The sequence below is a fragment of the Vulpes lagopus genome, chromosome 3 (genome assembly GCF_018345385.1).
Source record: "Vulpes lagopus strain Blue_001 chromosome 3, ASM1834538v1, whole genome shotgun sequence".
NCBI classification, from domain to species: Eukaryota; Metazoa; Chordata; class Mammalia; order Carnivora; family Canidae; genus Vulpes; species Vulpes lagopus.
The window spans coordinates 160,944,444-160,960,533 of NC_054826.1; the positions used below are offsets into that span (position 1 = coordinate 160,944,444).

Here is a 16,090-nt window from a genome sequence, read left to right on the forward strand (position 1 = left end):
GCTCTACATGTCTCATTTTGAAGAGGGAATCTAATTTTGTATTTTTTGCACATGAGTTATGTTGTTTATCCTATCTCACTTCTGTGATCTTGATTGCAAATTAATTAATTCTTTGTATCTTTTCTGAGTCACGGCATCAATGTTCATTAGATTCCATAGATCTCTTGTGAATGACATTTGGAAGATGGACAAAGCCATTCTAGCTGCATCCTGTGATCCAGTTTCATGCTGCATATCTAGCAGCACACTGTTTTTAATCGACTTAGTGATATTAGGGTAGCTTTTTTGTTTCAGATGTTGTTATTTGCCAGTTTGCAATTTTCGGTATCTAATGTCTCCAATGTTTTTTGGATGGTATATTAAAAATCTGGGCTTTTTCTTTGCCATTCAACATATGCACTTTCACATTTGGCTGAGGAATAGATTCCAATACTGAATACCATTTGCATCAGTCCAGAACCAGAACCAGGAAGAGTGAATAGAAGGTAAGTGCAGAGTCTCAAAGATGCTTTCTCATCTCCTTTCCCATCAATGTCTAGGGTCTTTTGACTAAACACTAACATTTGCAAAGAGCTAACTTGACCTTAGTATGATATAGATTCATACTCAGTGATGGCATCTGAGTAAACCTTTTTTCTTCCAATTTACTTATGTTGATTCTTCTCCTTTAGTTGGAGTTGGTTTTGATATCCTCAATGAGGTTAATTATCAAATTATTATTTCTCTTTTTTAAGGTTTTCAAAAGGATAATACCTTCCATTTATGATTAGAAAGGTGCCAATTCATATTACTTTACATATTTCTTTTTAAAGATTTCACTTTTTATATTCACCGCTTATATTAGACAATTTACTTGCATCCACATTAGAAGAGAAGTAATCTATTTAAAAATGACAATTCAATGAGTTTTAACAAACATATACTCCTGTGGAACCATTGCCTTAAGTAAGATACAAAATATTTCTGTCACTCCAATGGGATTCTTAACTCTCCTTGCAGTTCATTCCTCTCCTAGCCCAGCCCTAGGAAACTCCTGACCTGCTTTTTGTTGCTAGACATTAATCTGCATTTTCTAAGATTGTATATGAGATCTTGTGGTATATACTCATTTACGTGTGCTATCTTTCACATGGCATAAGCTGAATATAGACAGAGAATACTGGCTACATTTGAAAACATGGTTGGAATAATTCCAGTCAATTAGGAGAGAACAATAACAGAGAAGTGGAAAGGATGGCTTAGGTATTTGTGTTGAAGAAACTAAAGAAACTTAAATATATATGTATGTATGTATATGTATATACATGCATACATACATATATAGATGATAATATATTTGTGCTGTTGAAACCACAAAGAATATTATAAAAAAAAAAAAAGAAGAAACATAAATCCTTGCCAGACAGTAACCTCTGGGTCAGCTAAAAATTAAAACTTTTCCATTAAGGCATCGAATAATCACTGTATTTAAGAAGCTGAGCATCCACATAAAGCAAAATTGTGAAATGATTAATTTAGACATAAAAATATAACAAGTTCAGGAAATGTCACCACTGGTTTTTCAGGTTCATGTGAATCTGAGTTTAGTTCCCACATACTCTTTACAGAGGATATTTAAATAATTTGACTGTGACAAGCCAAACTGTTTTGAGACCTCATTGAAAGTCAAATGAAAACATTAATCAAATGCAAAAATATTCTAGTCAGGCACAGAAATGCTGCAGGTTAGAAAATAAAAATGTTGCCTGTGAGAAGGAAAAAAATCAATCAATTCAGAAAAAGCAGATATTGGTTTGAATCTACATAGTCAGTAGTGACTAGAAATCACTAGAATTTCAGGGGGATTATATTTTTTTTCTAAAGAATCATCAGATAGTCTTGGGCTATGTCTATATTGCAAAATCAGTTTGTTTGGCTAACTTTTCACCTGAGTAAATTAGAAAATCAGAGCAGTCAAACAACTGATCATATCTTTTTTTCTCACTGTCTTCACAGTGTTTTTGGACAGGCGTCAGTGACGAGCATACAAATAATTATAGCACAAAACAGCTAGGTAAGTGGCTTGTGGAACAGCAGTCTTAACTGAACAAAGAAATAGCTCCCATATTATTAAATGCCACTGAATTGTTCAATATTAAGTGAAAACTACCTTTTAATTTCTGCTATGAACTCTGTATCTCTGCCTTCCTTGGTAAGGCAACCTAACAAATACTGTTTTGCTATTTATTCAGAGCTGCTCCTGTCTAGGGGACTAAATGACGATACAGCTCTATGTTTTGGATAACCATAGATATAGGTAACTATATAGGAGGGGTAATACCCTTGGTCTGTCACTAACCAACTGCATCTAAGCCTTTCTGTCGTTATCTGTTTAAAAAGATATCACATAGAGTCATGAGTATTTAATGAGCTAACACCTATGAAACATTGAGCTCAATGCCTGGCACAAAGAAACATCAATGATACTTTTATATTCCTTGAAGTGCTATTCATTAATGCATGCATCTGACAAATATTAATTGAACTTTTATTAGGATCCGGTCACCGTGCTAAGCATTTGGGGATAGTACAAAATCCACCAGCCCCTGTCTTCATTAAGCTTAATGTGTAGCAGGGAATACATGCAAATACATGACCAATTTTCATAAAGTGCCTTCAATCCCAAAATAAGCCAGAGAAGGGTATGCTGTGGGACTATATAAGAGGGCCTCCTGGAGGAAGGAATAGAAATTAGCCAGGAGAAAAGTGATACTGGAAGGAGGGACAGAAGGAACAATGAGGGGAAAAAAGAGAAGGAGGTAAAGCAGGGGTGGATGTTTCCATCACAGTGAACAGCATGTGTTGAGGCCTATATTAAATTTACCTGTTCAGATAGAGACTACAGATGCAATTCAACTGACAAAGACAAAATTAATTAATTAATTAATAGAAAAAAGTTCAAACCGAGTTTTCTGTCTACTGCTTACATTGCTAGGGAACAAGTTTGGGAAATAACAGCTCTTTAGCCTCATATTTAGGAAGCAAAAAAAAAAAAAAAAGAAGAAGAAGAAGAAATTTTGTCAAACCCCTAAGAAGTTAATAAAAAGTTCAATGCTAAAATATCTGCCCTTAAGGCCAAGTATATCTCAATAGAAGAAGACTCAAAACATCTTTCTCATTCTTTTTTATGAAATGGGGGGGAAAATTAAAGAAAGAGAATTAGAAGAAGCATGTAATCAATCCTTTCCTTTACAAATCCCAGCAATTCAGGAGACTGCCAGCGGTTAAATCTTTCAGGGACCATAGACAGGAAAAAGCCTATTAAAATGTGCCCCATTTCCAAAGAAAGGGTCACTCAAGATCCTCAGACCCTTAGCTGTGAATAGACTTAATGAAAGCCAACTGCTATTTTAAGAATTTAGAAGGGGATTTCCCTCCCCAAACAAAGGAAGCCAGACATCATCAATGCTTTAACACTATTTCATTTATGGTACCAGGCATTGCTTTTCACTAACTTTCTGTGGGTTGTTAAAGCCATTAAATGAGGGTTTAGTGACTAAGAATACAGTTCATCACATACAAGGCTTAAAATATAATTGATACGAAGACTGTCCCTGCAGGATTAAAAAGTTCTAATCATTCTGTGCATGCTCTTTTCTTCTTGCTGGTCAAGGTAAGATCAAGCCTTTTGGAAAAGGGGGATGTTGTTCTGCATGCCATTTAGGAACCTGGATACTTCTCAACTTCAGGTGGAAGAAGATAACCCAGACCACCCTACAAAGAGTACAGATCCAGCAGCTGGATACAAAATGAATTGTATTCTAAGATTTCTGGCTCCTCAGATTCATGTGATTAATAAAAATGATACATGGATTTCCCTTGTAGAGTCTTCCTCTGGTGTTCTCCTGACACCCCTATTAATTGCAAGGATATCTCTGTGAACGGGTAGATGTTAGACACCATTATCTCCACAAACCTGAGGCGGAGAGAAGTCAAGTGACATCACAACAGTGTCACAAAAAGGATAGGAATAGAAATGAGAAAAATGATTGTCTTCTTGAATCAAGAAAGCAAAAAGGATGTGATGGAATGAATCCTTCCTTTTCTCTATTGAAGGAGGGGCAGGGGCAAGTTTTTACTGCAATTTGGAAAACATCCTCCCCTGTTCTTTATATAGTGAAATAGTAAAAAAGGATAACTGCTGAATTGAGTGGCTGACTGAGCTCACTGGGCATAGAGAGGAAAAACTACCGAACTATATAGATGCTCTACGAACACTCTACAGGTCCAGCATTTCCTCTACTTGACTTTTTTTTTTTTTTTTTGTCTGGCATGATTTCTGGGATGTGCCCTCTGATGAGACCTCCCCTTCTCTGCCATTATATCCACCAACAAATACATTGTCGAGTGGTTGGATGGCTTGTGTTTAAATTGTATGCTTAAGCTTTGTGAATGAGCTCTAGAAAGAAAAATCAACCAGAAGGATCTTGGATAATTAAATAACCCTGCCCAACCCTCAGCTGTGGTTTTATCCATATTCCGTCCCAGATCCGTATCTATCTAGTGGAAGTGCCAGACAGATTCCCTGCTGCAAGGTCAGAATTGTGAAGGCATAGGGAGGTCCCAATGAAGGCAGATATATGATTAGAATTCCCTGGCCTTGCGCCATGTATAGCGAGAGTTCCATGGGCGAATGATCCCCTTATCTCCTAGATCTTTAGGACAAGAAGAAATGAGCCATCTGAGATATTATACACAAAGTTTGTAATAATATAATCAAAAGGAGAGACAGGCCCTTAGAAACATTTAATTCAGTTAAAAAAACTTCAGCATTAAGCATATTAAGTAGTTGAAAATGTGCTTTCAGAAAAACAAAGAAGAAAAAGGACAATAATAGTTCATGTATTTTTCTCATTTAAACCCAACAAATTAGGTAATACTATAATCATCTACAATCATCTTCTATATTGGAAAACTTGTTTTTAAACAAATTGCCCAAGGACACAGGTAAGGTGTGGACAGACATGGTATTTGCACTTGCACGGTCTGGCTCATAGCTTCTGCTCTTAATTGGTTCATCCTGCGGCCTTCCAGTGGGACGGTGGACCACACCAACACAGACTCCCAGAGCTGTCCATGTTGCCCTCTCTGGAGAATACTGACCTTATCTGAGAAGCTACTTCCTCCCAAGAGTGATAGGGAGAATTTTGAAATAAAAAATTGTTACACAAGAGAAGAATATCCACAATTATCTGTTATCTCTTTTTCTAGGCCAGTGTAGCTATTGGAAATTCAATCAATGGCGAAAGAAATACCCACCTATTAAGATTGTTTCTCCCTTATTAGCTAGAAATTCTGGCTCTGGGTCCCTCATCAGGTTGCACTCAATTAAGTTCCAGGATTTTAAGAACACAACAATGTAAATGAATCTCAGCAAGCAAGGGTTGAAAATGATGAACTGAGAAATGCACAGATAAGCACGAGGCAGCATTAATATCATTATTGAAAGGTTAGCTGCTCCGGAAAATCGACAAGGTGCCAAGAGGGCACTCACAGTGCCTCCCAAGAAATGAGAGCAGAGAAGAAACGAGGCTGAACAGAGCAAAGCCTTTGTTGACATTTTCAAAAGCTGACTTTATACAGGCCGCATCCCCGAAGGATGGAAAATGGCAGTGTAAGGAACCAGCAACACCAGAAAATTGGAGGCCAGTCAGTTCATCACCAGTCACAGGGAAAAGTCACCAGCTTTTGAAAGGTTTCATGGGATCAAGAGGGGGCATCGCTTCTACTCTTCCACGTTCAGCTCTGGGGTGAGAGAAGGTGACACGGTTACAGGAAAAGCACACCTGTCCCCCTGGTTTTGGGAATTCTCAGGGTATGGTTGTGTCACATCACAGGAAGAGGCAATGGAATGAACGACGTCATCACAAAATGCTCTGGGATAAGAAATCCTGAGGCCAGGTTCCAGGGCGGAGTAGTGGTATTTTACGTCGATTCAAAGGGAATTACGGAATCACAGAATTCCTGTTTTCCATGCACTCCCAACATTCTGTGCTGTTGCACACGCACATACATTTATTGTGTACACGCACATACACAACCTCGTGTAGTGCTTCCAATGGCATATGGTGGCTTAGAACCCGTCTCTAAAATACGAGATTTGGGGATTTATCTGCCTGGGACCATCGAGGTAAAGATTCTGAGGAGAGTGAGGATGGCAGGTTTGACCAGGTTTGCGTGAACAATATGATAGTGTGAGCAGCATGAATGAGCTTCACTCTGACTTAAATATACCTGTTTTAATTTAAAGGGAGTATGTGTCTAAGGGAATTTACTTAATGGGGTGTTAAGTAAGAGCACTATTTTTAGAATTCGTGGATGCAGCCAAAATTAAATGAGACGTTCTAATGGAGGCAGCTGAGAAAGGAAGAACATTTTAAGTGGCCCTGGGAGGAAACTTTAGCTGTTTTCACTGGAGTACACAGAGAGGACAACTCAGAGCTAAAGGACATTCGAGCAATGGAGAGGGGGAGGGGGAGGGGGGACCTGCTAGTTTAATGCAGGATGAGCCTCCGAAACCAGAATGAAATGTGATGGGAATGTTGGGGACATTGCCTCTGGGAACTATGAGAATAAGGGGAGAGGCAGGGATGCAGCTACATTCAGAGAAGATGAGGAAGAGCCGGATGGTGAATTTCTATTTAAATAATAGGTTGGAACTTGAGAGTCAGAGGAAACGCTCTGCTTTCATCTGGAAGTTTAGGGAGTGGAGGACAGACAGACCTAAGATGGACACTGAGCACATTAGAGATGGAAAGTATGACTGAACACCAACACCCAAACGAGGCTCATAAATATGATTAGAGTAATGTGTAGAACTAAACGGTTGAGGAACACCTTCTGCTGGATATTGGTACAACAAGGTTCTCTGACTAGAGTGATCCCAGTCCTTCTGTGTTTTTATTTTCACTCTTAAAGAAAAATGTGTGGAAATGTGTGTTTTAATTGACATAGAGCACATGGAGTGGTGACTTCTGTTTTGGATTTACACAGTCTGGGTCATACTCTTGTATCTCATTTCATGTTTTGCTCTTGAACCATGTTCCTACGTCTCCACACTCCCAAAGCTATTCTTGTATCTTTAATGTAATCAACAATCACAAATGAAAAGAACTGTTTCAAAATTAATTCATACATAATACGCTTTATTAAATAGCTTCTACTACATTTCCCAATTAGTGGTATTAGTTTATAAATTGTGAACATGTATTTATAAAAAGTATTTAGTAGGCAGTTAACACTGTATTAGTGCAGTCGATTCATGCAAATGTAGACCAGCCTTCTTGATTGTTATCTTTACCTAAACCCTAGTAACTGTTGTCACTAATGCAAATGGAGTGAATGTCGTGCAGACTGTTGGCTGCCCATGAACCCATTTCATCTTCCGGGCACACAGCGAGACTATATCACACAGTACCTGCTCTAGTAAGAAGCATGGCCATTGGAGTGAGCTCTAGCCAATGAGATGGGATTCAAAGTGATTCATGACACTCTAATACCTGCTCTATGAAACATTTCATGCCCATCTTACATAATATTCTTCTCCCATTTAGGCTCACTTGACTAGAGATGACCCCTAAGGAGACCTTGGAAGCCACATGTTTAAAATGAGTCTTGAGTGACTTCATGAATAGGGGCCACACCAACAACCTGTTTATTCACATAATCAAGACATAAACTTCTATTGTTTTTGGACCGTTATCTATTTTGGGGTCCATTATTGTAGCAAATAACCTATCCTAACAAATTCAAATTTCTTCTTGGAAAATTAAATCGCTTAACTCCCCCCAAACCCCATTACTCAAAGCAGTGATAAAATTCACGGAGATTGCTTTAAAAAATTAATTTGGAAATCTGAATTCCCATTACAGTTTTGGACAAAAACATTTCAGAACTACAAGCACCCCTTAAGCTTGGAGGCCCCAAGTCCTAAGGCATCCATTGTAGGTAAAAAATAAACTTCTCTTCTATGCATCCCAAATGATATAGCTATGCCTCATCCTTGGGAGAATTAAAAAAAAAACATTTCTCAAATAATTTTCCATAGGACCTAATTTCTTAAAAAAAAAAGGACTTAATTTCTTCAGAACTCCAGTTGAGAAAGGCTGGAAGCATCAAAAAAAACATGGAAATATGTAGGTTTCTATGTGCATTGCTATATAATACACATACACCATTTATATGAATCTTTATCCTTCTCCATATGTGTATTGATCTGTTATATATAGTTCTGTATTCTTCCAGAGTGTGTAGTCTTGAATACCCACAAGACCTGTGTGCACTGCAATTGCCCAGTATTGAAACTTGCACTTCTGTTTTGGCTGCCTATAACGATTCTACATGCCTGGGAACTTTATAGTATCGATCATGAATTATAAATTAGATGTTCCCGAGTGACTTAAATATACATAGCACAATTCCCATGGAAACTACTATACCTTGGGATCTACTCTATGCTGTAGGTATCATGGGCCTATGGATCTCAGTCTTTTGCATTCATTATTGAATGGGTGAATGAATGAATAATGATTATACTGAATTTTGGGCAATAATTCTCAAAACATTTAGAATTATACTATAACTTAATTTCTCAATATTCCCATTCTTCATTGGCAGCAAAGAAGGATCAGATTGTATATACATGGCTAGAGTAATTGAAATTACACTTAAAGGTCATTCTCAGTGCAGCCTGTATATTGGAATCACCAGGAGTACTATCTAAAAATATACCTGGGCCCACCCCTATAAATTCTGAGGTAAGTAGCACCGGGGTGTTCTTTTTTTTTTTTTTTTTAAGTTCTTCCACAGTTTCTAATGTGCAGCCAGTGTTGAGAAAATTGTGCTAGAATAGTACTTGTTTGATCATAAGAATTAGCTGGTAATCTTGTTTACAAGAATAGATTCTTAGGCCCAATTCAGGACATTCTCAACCTGTGCCTTTAAAGGGGGAGTCTTTGAATTTGCTTTTGTATTTTTTTAATGAGATGATGCTTATGATTGGGAAATTTGGGAAAATAGTTCATTAGACTTCAAGCTCTTCTAGAAAAGTTGCTAGGGGCTATCAATCTCAGCTGTATTTCCAGGCATAGCACAGACACTGGGTCATATCATGCACTCAAGTATTTATATTAATTCATTAATTCATTTACTTTTAAAGTGGAAATGGATGAGAAAAATTTGACAAAACTTAAAATGCCACGTGTGACTAGTTTAATACTAGAGAATTACAAAAGTAGCGTTGTGAAGGATTTCATGAGTTTCAGTGGGTTCTTTCAAGACCTATAATAATTACTGCATTGTAATCGACTGGTTTGCATTAAGATATTCAGAATTCTTTGCAATGAGGTATTTGCCAGTGAATATTAAACTCTATCTGTAAAACCACTTATTGGAAAAGTCACAAGTGAAAGGCATAGCTGAGAACAGACTCTTTAATCTACGAGAACTGAGAAATACAGCAGTACCTAATAATTTAGTAATTAGAAAAAACTTAGTAATTTATTTGTACTTGATTTTTTTAAATGCGGGACTTTTATATTTATACTCAATTGAAAGAAAAATGCATGCATCAACTTAAAAACAATTATTAAAAATTTTAGTGAATAATTTTTTCTCTGATACTTTTGGAAATCTTCAGATTTAATTAAATGTCATCTTCAAAATTAAAATTCTTCTAGCCCTTACCAACTTTGTCAGTTTATACAGTATTTGTTATTTGTTATCAGTAGTTTGGCTGTTTTTAAATTGTCACTAATTATTTTCCTTTATTGTCACCCAAATAAGCTAACATTCAAAACCAACAGTAATCTTTCTCAGATATAGATGTAGACTCCCAATTAATTACTTAAAAAGTCACATAAAGTTATATAAAAAGAAATATTGGTATGTATGAGAATATTGTATTTTTCCACCCTTGATGTATAAGAGAACACATGAGGGGTTAATAGTAATAACAAATGTCATTTGTATAGTGCTTCACGGTCTAGAAAACGCTTTCTCATACATATCTCATGGGAGTGCAATGGCCACTCCATTATGGAGGTATCACCATTTCATCGCATATAGTGTTCTTATACTATATCCTTATATGGGGAAAAGGTCATTCATTTGATCCATATATGTTTGCAGTGATGTTTTGGTTTCAATGTCAAACAATTTGGAAAACGTATTTTTCCAAAGGAACACAGAGAGCTGCTTGCATTCAGTAACAAGTTTTGAAGCCCTTAGCTGTAGACTATGCTTTGCAAGCTCCAGTGCTGCAAAATGAAAGTATAAATTGGGCCAAGGGTAAGTTGGTAGGTAGTGAGGTCTACAACAAATTGGGAAGTGCATTCCTGTAGAAAGCTACATACATTGAAGAAGTATTTAGAGTCGTCTCATTGGCTCAATTGGTTAAGCAGCCAACTCTTGATTTTGGCTCAGGTCATGATCTCAGCGTCCTGGGATTGAGCCCTATGCTGGGCTCTGTGCTCAGTGGGGAGTCTGCATGAGATACTGTCTCTCCCTCTGAATCCTTCCCCCCGCTAAAATGAATAAGTAAGTATTTGAAAAAAAATGTTTAAGAAATATTTAAACACTATAGACAAAGGAGACGTACTGGTGTGCCTCATAATGCAATTTCTGTTCCACACTGGCAGTACACGGGCTATAAAAGAAGCACTAGAGCAGGAACACTGAAGCACAAGAAGATGATATGAGAAATGATTTGAATCACAGGAATTGAGCCTGAGGACTGAAGCACAAAGAACAAAGTTGGTAAATGGCTGATGCTCATTCAGTATCATCAGCCTCCTTTATCTCTCTGTTCTGACTTGGTTTTGTTGTTGTTGTTGGGACAGCATAATATAATGTTAAGAACACTATAAGTTATGGATGTGACCTCAGACTAAGTCAGTTTCCCCATCAGTGAAATGGAAATAATAATAACTATGTTATAGGATTGATGTGAGATGAAATAAGAGCATACATGAAAAGGGCTTAGCAGGCCTTTCACGTGTGAGTGGTAAATAAATGGCAGGTATTATCATCATTCTCATCAGCATCATTGGAAAGAACCACTTCCTTACTCAGCCCTTCAACTTCTCCTTAGTATATACTTAAAGATCAAAATTAATTTTCAGACCTGTGAGGTAAGAAGCTTGCCAGGGGAAAGGTAGAATTCTTTCCTTTCACTCATATAAATCAACAACCACAGAACCAAAAATAGAAGCATCCCCCTCATCTGTAAGCTGATCAATAGGCTCAAACAGCCCCTTTGCTTTAACCTACCAAAAGTATTGGGCAAGTTGATCAGGCTCTACCTAAAAGCAGCCATACTTGTACCAACTAGGCCATTGCTTCCTGGAATGTTATTCACAGAAACACCCCCAGGAATTTGGTTCAGTTAAAAATGCATTGATCGAACATCTCTAGATGAAGAGAAAAGGATCTCTGTTCTTAGAGCACTGAGCTGCCCAGATTAGTGGGAGAAAGAAAAGTGTAAACAGATAATTTCAATGCTAAGGTGCAAATACGTCTGAGTTCCTCACCCTGATGTGCATCTTTCCCTTCCCCTTTCAGTGGGGCTCCATCAGCATTGTAGACATGCAAGGGTTAGACTGCTGTGAAAACCCAGAGGGAAGACATGCACCTGTTCTCCAAATTCTAGCTTTAGCTCTATACATCCTCCATGAAGCTTTCCACTCTACTTTGGTCTTTGACTGACATGAATTGCTTTGAAAATTGCTGCCTAATCATTTTGTTCCTTAGTCACTTTCTACCTCATACGGGGAATAAATTGTTTGCTGGACATATGCTCTATATACCCAACCAGAGCATAGTAAACCCAGAGCAATGTGCAATGCTATATCCCCATTAATCTGAAAAACTCAATGTTTCTATTGTTGCCAGATTAAAGATTAGTAAAAAAAAAAGTAGTTCACAAATAATAAATGCAATAGTTTGGGACTCTATTATATTCCAGGCACTTATGCAATGAGCTTTTGTAAACTTTGATGACTTTTTGGTACAATTGAAAGCATTTGGGTTACATTAGAAACAGAAAAAAATGGATAAGAAGCTTTTGCACAGCAAAGGATAGAGTCAACAAAACTAAAAGACAACCTACAGATGGGAGAAGATATTTGCAAATGATGTATCAGATAAAGGGCTAGTTTCCAAGATCTATAAAGAACTTATTAAACTCAACACCAAAGTAACAAACAATCCAATCACGAAATGGGCAAAAGACATGAAGAGAAATCTCACAGAGGAAGACATGGACATGGCCAACATGCACATGAGAAAATGCTCTGCATCACTTGCCATCAGGGCAATACAAATCAAAACCACAATGAGATATCACCTCACACCAGTGAGGATGGGGAAAATTAACAAGGCAGGAAACAACAAATGTTGGAGAGGATGTGGAGAAAGGGGAACCCTCTTGCACTGTTGGTGGGAATGTGAACTGGTGCAGCCACTCTGGAAAACTGTGTGGAGGTTCCTCAAAGAGTTGAAAATAGACCTGCCCTACGACCCAGCAATTGCACTGCTGGGGATTTACCCCAAAGATACAGATGCAGTGAAACGCCGGGACACCTGCACCCCAATGTTTCTATCAGCAATGGCCACAATAGCCAAACTGTGGAAGGAGCCTCGGTGTCCGTCGAAAGATGAATGGATAAAGAAGATGTGGTTTATGTATACAATGGGATATTCCTCAGCAATTAGAAACGACAAATACCCACCATTTGCTTCAACGTGGATGGAACTGGAGGGTATTATGCTGAGTGAAGTAAGTCAATCGGAGAAGGACAAACATTATATGTTCTCATTCATTTGGGGAATATAAATAATAGTGAAAGGGAATAGAAGGGAAGGGAGAAGAAATGGGTAGGAAATATCAGAAAGGGAGACAGAACATAAAGATTCCTAACTCTGGGAAACGAACTAGGGGTGGTGGAAGGGGAGGGGGGCAGGGGGTAGGGGTGAATGGGTGATGGACACTGAGGGGGGCACTTGACAGGATGAGCACTGGGTGTTATTCTGTATGTTGGCAAATTGAACACCAATAAAAAATAAATTTATTATTAAAAAAAAGAAACAGAAAAAATGGTAAATATAAACATATCTATTATACAGTAAATGTTCTATTTCCACTTTCAATCAATATTTATATTTTTGGTCCTGTTTTATAATCTGGTGGTATAACAACTTGCACTTACAGAGCAAAGGAACACACACTCAATTGCCCCATAATTGGAGAGTTACGGCTAGACAAAACTTTTAATGGTCACTAATTTGTTTTAATAGTACATGCAAAATGGTTGGGATGACAAGATAACCCTCCTCCAACTCACAAGTCACCAGTTTATATTATGCTAATTTATCACCTAAATCTACTTCCTAAATATTGTTCAGAAACTCAAAGCAAAAAAAAAAAAAAAAAGTCTATTAACATGCATGCTTTTGAAAGAGAGGTAAGAAAAAAACCTAATAACAGCAAAGAAATGACTTTTGTGTGAAAACTAATAAATAATTTTAAATGGATTGAATCCCACACATATTTCTTCTAATATCTAAGACTCAACCACTCTCCTATCTAATTTATCTCTCCTATCTTTCCTATCTGTCTCTCTTTCATTTTCATCGGTCACGAGTGAAGTTCTGCTTTTTTAAATTACTTCTCATTTAGATTACCGCAACAACTTCTTCACCAGTTTCTTGACTTCTCCACTGAGTGGAGAGACTGGGTGAATCATTCCAAAACACAGTTCCAAATCTCTGATTCCTAGATCTACCACCTCAATACCTACTTCTTTCTTACAAAGTCTAAACCACCTTACGTCTAGAATTCGCTGATTTCTGTGTTCTTATTCCAATTTATTTTTCTAAATTTCTTTCCCAATTGTCTGTTTCATACATTATGAATACTAGCTACATTCATATGCACTTCATCCCCCAACATGGAACTATTCATTGCTGCTATATATGCCTTTAACCTTCTAATCTCTATTTTCTTAATGTCTTCCCCAAGCCTATGATGCCCTTCCAGAGTTTATCCATTCTTTGGTGCCAAGTTCAAATGTCCCTTTTCCCATGAAGTTATTTCTAAATTCCTCAGAAGTAATTTTTCTTTCTAAAAATTTTGTAGAATTTTTAATATCTCTTATAAAGCTTATTATTTTATACCTAAAGCATTTTTTTTTCTCCTCTACTAGAACTACTAGGAAGCTCTACTAGAAAGCTTCTTGGAAATGGAGTCTATGGCAGCTTCACCTTGTAGGCTCTAATGTGCCAAGTATAAAGGCTTTAAACATAGTAGATACCCAAATAGTTGTCGAACAAAAGGCTGAATGGAGTAGTTACTTTTTAGTAGTCTCAGAATTGTGAGCTCTACACAAAAGGTTATATATGGGATCTGAATGTTATTGATCATCATGAAATGAAAGTTACGTTCAATAATATGACTTGTTTCATAAACTAGATCAGGGGTTGTCCAGCTATTCTCCAGAACACCTTTGGGATTCCAAAGAGGTGGCCTAGGGATCCACCTCCTGGGCAGTAGAAAATGGTAAATGAACAGATTTCTAAACCCTACATTCTGTCTTCAACTGAAAGAGCCACATTTTGTATACTGGCCTTCTTTTAAGACTTTGCTTAGAGAAAGCTTTCACTGTTTAATTTTTTTTTTTTTAATCCTTTGGGGTTTCACCCCTACAACACTACGATTCCTTGTTTGTTTCAAGTCTCTAACCCACAGGAGAACATTTTCACGTGAAAAACAGGTAAATGAGCTGCTGCGGTTTGGCTGAATTTATTATTAGAAAAATACCAAAATGGCAGCACAAAAACAGTATTTCAGGTAATTTAAATCAGAACCTCTTATAATATCTGACTTTGTATGAGACCTGACATGCCATAATAGTCATTAGTCTAAATTCTTATTCTGACTCTCTTGACTTGAGAACTAGCTGGCTGGTGAATCTTACAGATATCACTCTCTCGAAAGATCCCTGAGAGACAGTTATATAACTTTCTATTTACGTAGAAGACGATGACAAAACTTTCTATCCCTTAGCCGTAAGGTAGCCTGTCACCTAACCCACAGAATAGAAAACCCTGACTTGCAATATACTTAAGTGAAGTTAGATATATTGAAATCTGTTTTAGACTCCTAGTCACCTGAACAATTCTATGTTCATTATTTAGAGGGAAAAATACCTGTTTAAGTCACGGTGTATAATTGGTTGTGTCAGGTTGTGAAGGTACTCCATACCTTTGGCAACGTCTACTGCAATAATTAATTTAGACTGCAAATCAAGAATCCTGGAATTTAAAAATAGATTTAGTGAGGATGGAATGGTTAATGCCAATAACACATCCTTCTAAAAGATATCAATGGCGTACATGATTTGTTATTCTGTACATCTTTCAGCCCTTTTTGCTTTATTGAAGATTAGGCTAAAAATCCAAAAAAAATCTGGAAAAAGAACTTCTGTACATCAGATGATGCCTAATTATCAATCATTTCAGGTACCAACCCCTCATATTCAAAATAGTCCACTTGATTTTATATTTATAATGCTATACTTAATTTTTTTTATGATAACAGAAAATGGATTCTGCTTTAGTAACTGAGTGAAACCACACTCTAATTATTGTATGCATGTATCTAGGAACTGAATTCAAATTAGATTTGTGCAAGGCCATTCTCTTTTAAAACTTTAAAAAATAAATACTGTGACCCCTGGTAATTATTTTATTCTCAGCTTACATATATCTGTGTTATTAGTATGCCATATTTGGCCTAATTATAAGCTTCAGTTGCTAATTTAAATTCCTTGAATTTGTTATCTCCAACTGACTTCCTGTTAAGAAAGCACAGAAGTATTTCTATTCACTAAAATATAATTATTGGGCAGAAGTTATTAGCCATCTTCAAACTGCCACATTTCTGAGCACTCAGGGATGTTAGAAGGTAAAGGCTCATCCAAGTGGAAAGCCTCGGAGGTAATGCAAGGATAATTCCATGGACATGTGAAGTGAGAAGTCAGAACAAGAGAACCAT

General features: G+C 37.1%; 1 protein-coding gene across 2 annotated transcripts in view; it reads right to left on the reverse strand.

Moving 5' to 3' along the window:
• The window catches only part of LOC121487663 (serine/threonine-protein kinase TNNI3K), a 282,331-nt gene that overhangs the window by 143,910 nt on the left and 122,331 nt on the right, over positions 1-16,090 (reverse strand). For both annotated transcript variants that reach the window (XM_041749611.1, XM_041749610.1), the window contains one exon: positions 15,244-15,348. In XM_041749611.1, the coding sequence (XP_041605545.1) occupies positions 15,244-15,348 (105 nt within the window). The remainder of the gene's footprint in view (positions 1-15,243; positions 15,349-16,090) is intronic.